The 6,962-nt window shown below is 62.3% G+C and overlaps 1 protein-coding gene across 1 annotated transcript; it reads right to left on the minus strand.

Moving 5' to 3' along the window:
- Positions 1-440: 440 nt before the first annotated feature.
- UHMK1 (U2AF homology motif kinase 1) lies at positions 441-6,908 on the minus strand. The gene is made up of 6 exons (XM_044439387.1): positions 6,647-6,908; positions 5,039-5,331; positions 2,945-3,136; positions 2,333-2,427; positions 1,728-1,804; positions 441-801 (listed from the first exon to the last, which is right to left on the minus strand). Exons 1-6 carry the CDS (start codon positions 6,906-6,908, stop codon positions 521-523), a joined length of 1,200 nt encoding a protein of 399 aa, XP_044295322.1. The 3' UTR covers positions 441-520.
- Positions 6,909-6,962: the final 54 nt, after the last annotated feature.

The raw sequence follows: 6,962 nt of genomic DNA on the forward strand, positions 1-6,962 counted from the left end.
CCGGGGCGCCTGCACCCCGTGCGTGGCACCCGGCGAGTGGGCAGGACGTGGCACCCGGCGCACTCACCAGCCGCGGGCGCCACCCTTTCCCCTGCCGGGAGGCCCCGTCTGGCTCTGTGGAAAACTGTTTCAGAGGAAACCCTTCCTTCTGCCAGCGTGAAAACTCTGTCCCCCACGTTACCTGGGCAGGCACAGACGGGGCGCCGGCTCCTGCTCCGAGCCGCAGAAGCAGGCCCAGTGCCCGGCCGGCCCCAGCCAGCCAGCAGCCGCCTCACACCCTCCACCACCCAGGGCTTGGCCCAGTTTACACAACACTGAGTGGAAGGCTCTTCCTGCTTTTCCAGGTTACCGTACATTTGACATTCTTATAATTAACCACGTATTATACTGACTGGTTTTTTATTTTTATTTTCAAAAATATTCTTATATATGGAGCTGTTTTAATTTTATGGGAGAGAAAAATACAGGAAGCTGTTCCAATGCTCGTGGCCTTTTATAGGTCAGTTAAAGGATACCAGAGTCAGACTGAAGCAAGACATTTTTTCTCCAGAGTCTGAGAAACTCTCGAGAAGTTTCTCAAACTCTGGAGCAGGAAAGCATTGGACATGGTCGTCTTCTGTCTTGTGTGGCCCCCACCCAGCCGGCCCGTTCCACCAGGGACCTCAGAAGGAGCAGTTGCAGGACAACGGAGAGCACACTCACCCTCAAATTCCTCTTCGCTTTGAAGAGACGATTCACTCAAAATATTCAGCAATCGTAGCACTGGGGTTGGAAGCATCACCAGGTCCTCAATATGGGGAGCTGTTTAAACATCCATCATTGTATCAGCAGAAGTAACGAGTAGGCAGAATTGTTAGCCCTACGCAAACATACCCTCAGGGGATCCCAAATCCAGCTCTTTCTCCCGTAACCCACCCTCACCCACTCTGGCTCCCGGCTCCCGGCTGAGCAGGCGGGAGGAAGCGGCCCCAGCCGGTCGAGGGACCACTGGGCACAAGCGGCCAAGCCCCCGGTGGGGGAGGAGGAGACGAGGCGGGGCAGGCAGGGGCCCAGCCCAGCGGACGGCTCCTCCAAAGGACCCTGTGTGCCCGAGAGCTGCGACGGGAGGGGAGCAGCTGGATTACGGTCGCCAGCTGTGTGGCTGCAGGGGGGGGGGTCTTCCCAGTTCCGGACTTCTAGCTGGGGAAGCGGCCCCAGCCGGTCGAGGAGGGTGAGCACCAACCTCGTTCCTGGAGAGCCAGCCGTCGGAGCAAGTGAGGGAGGGGCCCCAACTTATTTATTTTTTACTTCTCCCCCTCCTCTTCTTTTTTGCTTTCTTTGTTGACTTCCTGGTGACACCCTCCCTCCCGCTTCCTAGCAGAACAGGGCTGACATCCTCCAGGCGAGACGGGGCAAGCACCGGGTGCTACCGCAGGGCCAGCAAGCCCGGGCCTCCTCACCCCTTCCGGCTCGGCTACTCCGTTCCGTGACTCTCGGCCAGGCCCAGGAGGCATCATCCGAGGGGAGGCGGGCACTGCCACCAGGTCTCAGTTCGGAAATGAATGTGCTGAAGACGGGTGGGGGATCACCATCCAATGAGAACACCCCTCCGAGGTCCCCAAGACGCATTTCCAAAGGCAAAGCCTTTTAAAATGGCGGGCCGCTCACAGGGAGGAGGGAAAGGGAAAGCAGAAGCGGAACCAAACTGAACGGAGGGACGGGAACCGAGCCGATGCCAGGCGACCTACCGAAGGGAATGCTGAAGAACGGGCTGCCCAGCGCCTGGGCCGCGGTCGCCCTCTTCTCCTGGTCGGAATGAAGCATGCTGCGGGGAACAGCACAGACCGTCACGCCACACACGCACGTGCCCAAGCGCCGCCCCGGGCCTTGGCGGGCCGGAGGACCGCGTGCTGGGGGGCTCTGCACCAGACAGCCCCTGGGGAGAGGCTCTCACCCCCACCCCGCCCAGCACTGGGAGCTCCTCGGGGGTCTGCCCTGGCCGTGCTGGGGGTGCCTCGTGGGAGGCAGCGCTGCCCTGCGCGGCCCCCGCCTGCCCCCCCCAGCGCCTGCCCAGAGCGTCCGCCTGAGCCGCGGCCCCGGGGCTGCCTCTGCACTTGGCCCGATCGCAGGGGCCTGGGGGGGCGCTGCCTCACCCCAGCAGCCCCCAGTGGGAGGGGAGGGGAGGGGGAGTGGCCCGCCCACCGGCTCTGCTCCTGCTCCTGCCCCAGCCCCAGCCCCAGCCCCAGCCCCAGCCCCGCGGCCTCTGCTAGAGGCGCCACCGGCAACGCCCGCCCAGCTCCGAGGGCCCCGGCTCAGCCCTGGGACCCCCTCGCCCAGGGGCCCAGCGGCCCACCTTTTCAGGAGGTCTCTGAGGTGATAGGCCGGGATTGCCGGGCTGACCGTGCTTTTACTGGCAAAGATGTGGTCAATGATGGCAGGATTGTTCGCCTGCAGCCAGGAGGAAAGGAAAGGAAAGGAGGACGAAACGCTTTCAGTGACCGGAGACACATCGCCGCGCGGCAGAGCCGGCTGCTCCTCCCAAATCTTGCAGTTCGGACAGTGTCGGAACGCTGCTCAGAACACGGATTCTGGGAAAGCGAGTGAGGCTGCTGGGGGGGGGGGGGGGGCGGGCTGTGGCATGTCCTTGGGTCCCGCAGCCATGGGGCTTGGCCTACTGCTGCCGAGGAGCACTGCCAGGCAGGGTCCGCGGTGCCCGGGCGACTCCAGCTGCCCTCCTGGCACAGGCCCAGTGCCTTTCTCAGCGCTGTTTTTGGCAGGGGAAAGGCAAATGAGAGGGACCCAATGCCCCCCCACCGGCCTAGGGAGGCATCCCGTCCCCACCGCCCGTGGCCCCCTTGCCCACTGGAGCACACGGGGGCTGGGCTGCCTCCCGCGAGGCTCCCCACGCAGCGGCTGCTACCAAGGGTAACGGGCTCATCTGCAGGGCCCCTGGGAAGCGGCTCACCCTCCATTCCTGGGACTGGACGATGTGCTTCAGCTTCGTTCCCGAGAACATCTCCAGCAACACTACCCCGAGGCTCCAGAGATCTACAGCGGACGAGCATTCCGTGCCCCCTGGAATGCCGGCTCGGGAGAGGTAATTCTGCACTTCGGCCTCGGGGGCCCGGTAGCCATCGGTCTGGATGTACTTCACGTCCTGTGGGAGACCAAGGAGGGCTGGCGGCAGAAGACGAAGAGCACGCCGAGCGGGGCCTGCACTCTGTTCCACGGCGGCCCCAAGGCTCTGCCTGCGCAGGTGCGTCACGCAGCGCCGGCAACCAGAGCCCACCTTTCGTTACACCAAACGGCCTGCCCAGAAGGTACTTCTGGGGAATACTTCGTGGCAATTCAGCACTGCAGCCTGAGCTCAAATTGTCTTAAGAGGAAGGAGACAGACCCTTTCCGGGGGTGAGGGTCTGCCTGCCCCTGGGAAAGGACCAAAGCATGTGCTTGAATGCTCACCTACGGAAAGCAAAGGAACCTGACTGAAGCTGTGCCAAGATTTCTGCCAGGGGCCGAGACTATCACTCTCTAGCCCAGAGACTGCAGGGCAGGCAGGCTGAGCCTTTTATCAGCTGCAGTTGCTCATGAATATTCATCACACTCTAAAGAGCATGAATGTCAACATCCAATTAAAGAGACCCAAAACAAAGGGCAGAAGTCTTTTGCTTCTGCCTCTGCACCCCGTGGGTTTGCTGCATGGCTCAAGAAGGGACTTTGGGCTACCAGATCTGAACAAACTTGTCCACCAGGAAGTCACAAACTCAGTTCACCACCAATAAAATGGTATTGGCCATTATGTAATGGTTAGAAGAGGCACTGCAAAAGATTTAGAAATACTCTGGCATGCTAAAAAACACCACAAAATGTGGCAATCAGCACGATCAACAGTGACGGATGTTACATCAAAGCTACCCATTTCGTTCCTTCCACGACGCAGTTTAATTCAAGAATGTGCACACACTAAAGACATCCCGTTTCTACTGAATGAGGACGTACTTGTAAACGCTTCCACGTTTAGAGCAACAAGAGCATATTTTAATTACAGGGTCGAAATTTCGTGTCTTTTTGTTTTGTTTTGATGTACGTGAGCACAAGGGACCTGAATTTTTGATTTAAAGGGAAGCAAAGAGGGAGTGTAGCCTCACACATGCTCTGGATTTGGGGAAAGCTGATAGTAATAAACTCAGTGCAACGATAATTAAGTGGCAAGTGACACTAAAGAAAACCAACCAAAATGGGTGGGTGTTGATAAAAAAGGAAATTGTGAAGGCAAAAGTACAAACAATTCCAACCAAAATAGAAGGTCAAGGTCAAGGTTTCCCCTTGCTGTTAAGTCCAGCCATGCCTGACTTTCAGGGGTGGCGCTCATCTCCGTTTCCTGGCCGAGGGAGCCAGCGCTTGTCCGCAGACAGTCTCTGTGGCCATGGGGCCGGCATGACTGAACACCGAGGTGCAGGAACGCCGTTACCTTCCCACCAAGGTGATACCTATTTATCTCCTTGCATCTACATGCTTTCGAACTGCAAGGTTGGCAGGAGCTGGGGTGGAGCAACGGGAGCTCACCCCGTTGTGCGGACTCGAACTGGTGACCTTTCGATCAACCAGCAAAGCAGCACAGCAGCTTCAACCACTGCGCCACCTGCATCCCTCAAAAACAGAAGATATCAAATGGCAAAGAATACCCAGTGAGGGTCCACCAAAACCTTCCAGCAGACCTGAAAATGAAAATTGTCATAGATCGCAAGCTAAATATGAGTCGGCACTGCGATGTGGCTGCAAAACCGGCAAATGCTACCCACTGACAATGTTTCCCAGAAGCACTAGCAAGAGGAAGTCCTCACAAGCAGCAGTCCCTCTTTAAACTTCCCCCAGAGGAGGACGCCGATCACCCGCTTCCCCCCGGGAAGGGCAGAGGCACTCAGGACGGACCCCCGGCAAGGCAAGGGCGGGAGACAGGCGAGGTGCAAACACAGGCGCGATCCGCTGCGTGAAGCCCCGTGTTCTGCGCCCCCTCCTCCGTGCCGCCAGAGGGACACGGGGCAGAGCGGCCACCCACCTGGTTGCCCTCCTTGAAGCTGAGCCCAAAGTCGATGAGCTTGAAGCACTCGTGCTCGGCGCTCCACAGGATGTTGCGCGGCTTCAGGTCAGCGTGCACGTAGCCCTTGTGGCGGAGGAAGGCCAGGGCTTCCAGGACGTCGCGAGCGCAGTGCTGCGTGACCCACATGGAGCAGCCGTGCGGGTTGCAGTGCACGAGCAGCTCCGACACGCTCACGTCCAGCAGCTCCAGCAGGAGGCAGCACGAGGGGCCCTTGGCGGGGCAGCCGCTGGTGAACACCCCGTAGAGGGTCACTGCGAGGGGAAAGCGTCGGCAGTCAGCCAGAGCCCCGGGAAGCACCGCTCCTCGGAAGCCGGGCTGCGGTCAGTCCCTGCAGCGGCTCCCCAAGACGCCCTCCTAGAAAAAGGAGGACCCCCCCCCGCCCCGCTGCAGACACACGTTCAAGGGCATGCCAGCTCGGGTCTACGCCAGCCCCAGGCTAGCACCTGGCTTCTTCTTATGGACGAGCCTTCCAATGAGGAGGTGAATCCCCACCTCAGGCCCCAAGGCCGACCCTCAAACTAATATTGATGAAATACATGTAAGATGGGCAGCTTGGACTAGCAATGGAACGCTCTAGTTGGGATCGGCACTTGCTGCCTGCACTAATCCTGACAAAGAAGCAAACCATTCACACAACACACAGGATCCGAGTGCACCCGCGTGCGAGTTAATGTGTGGTGTGCATGCCGCCAAAACTTTCAATGTGCAACCTCTGATCAAGCCCTACTGGAGGCTATTCCACGATAGGTGAACCTGCACGTTTGGGTAATTGTGAGTTAAACCACCCACGATTAACCAAAGAACTATTCACAGGTTAACTGCAGCTTCTTTGCGGGGGGGGGGGGGCTCCTAGGCGCGCACCACCCCTCTAGTTGGCTACGGAAAAGGGATCCTGCAGGGCTGGGGGCAGTGCAGGGAAGGGCGACCGAACTGGGGCAGGGGTCCCAGCTGCAGCGCCGAGGCGAGCAGGGGAGAAGGGGCGGGAGGCGCCGCGTGTGCCGCGAGGGGAGGCGCCGTTCCTCCGCCCGGAAGGCCGGAGCTCGCGTCCCTCCCGCGAAGCGGGCGCCGGGGCGCAGTTCCGCTCCAAGCAGGCGAGGCGGGGCCGCGGGGGAGGAGGCGCTCGCCACCGGCCGGGCCCCCACGGCCCCCGCGCACCGCCGGCTACTGGCCGCCGCGCGCCCGAGGCGGACGGAAGCGCTGCGCGGGCCGGCGGGTCGGTTCCCGGGCGCCCTCCCCTCCCCGCGCCGGACCTCCCGCCGCCGCCCCTCCCCGCGAACGACATGCACGCCCTGCAGGCTCGGAAGCCCTCGGGTGCCGGCCCTGCAGGCTCGGTGCGGGTCGCGAAGCGCCCCCGGGAGGACAAGCCCGGCGGGGCGAAGGGGCCCCCGCGCGCAGCCCTCCGCGCCGGCAGCCCCACTGCCCGTCGGCAGGCCCCGCCGGGGAGGAAGGGCAGGGCTGCGGCGCGTGAGGAAGGCGACGCCCGCACTGGCGCTGCGGCCGCGGCGGCAAGGCCGGCCCTCGAGGAGCCGCGCTGCCCGGGCCGAGCGGCGCCCCGCCCGCCCTCACCGATGTTGCGGTGGCCCCGCAGCTCCTCCAGCGCGGCGCGCTCCTTGCGGAAGCCGTAGTCGCCGCCGCCGCCCTGGCCGGGGCTCCCCGCAGCCTGCAGCCCGGGCCCCGGCGGCAGGAACTCCTTGACGGCGGCCGGCGGCGCGCGGGGGTCGCCGAGGCAGCGCGCCTGGAAGACGGCGGCCGAGGAGCCGCTGCCCAGCGGAGCCTCCACCTGCCACAGCCGCCCCAGCGCCTCCACCACCGACGCGCCCGCCGCCATCCCCGGCGCCGAGCGGGAGCGGGCCGCCGCGGCTGCGCGCTCGCCGCCTCGCCG

Source organism: Varanus komodoensis, unplaced genomic scaffold (genome assembly GCF_004798865.1).
Source record: "Varanus komodoensis strain SLA01 unplaced genomic scaffold, ASM479886v1 scaffold34_3, whole genome shotgun sequence".
NCBI lineage: Eukaryota > Metazoa > Chordata > Lepidosauria > Squamata > Varanidae > Varanus > Varanus komodoensis.

What these genes read in the sequence shown, in the direction of transcription:
- UHMK1 (XM_044439387.1), bottom strand. Translation starts at nt 6,908, where the DNA reads ATGGCGGCGGGCGCGTCGGTGGTGGAGGCGCTGGGGCGGCTGTGGCAG. An exon ending in TCCAGTCCCAGGAATGGAGG is followed by an intron (nt 2,428 to 2,944) that starts GTGAGCCGCTTC and finishes TCCTGGCTGCAG; the next exon opens with GCGAACAATCCTGCCATCAT. An exon ending in CTCAGAGACCTCCTGAAAAG is followed by an intron (nt 1,805 to 2,332) that starts GTGGGCCGCTGG and finishes TGTTCCCCGCAG; the next exon opens with CATGCTTCATTCCGACCAGG.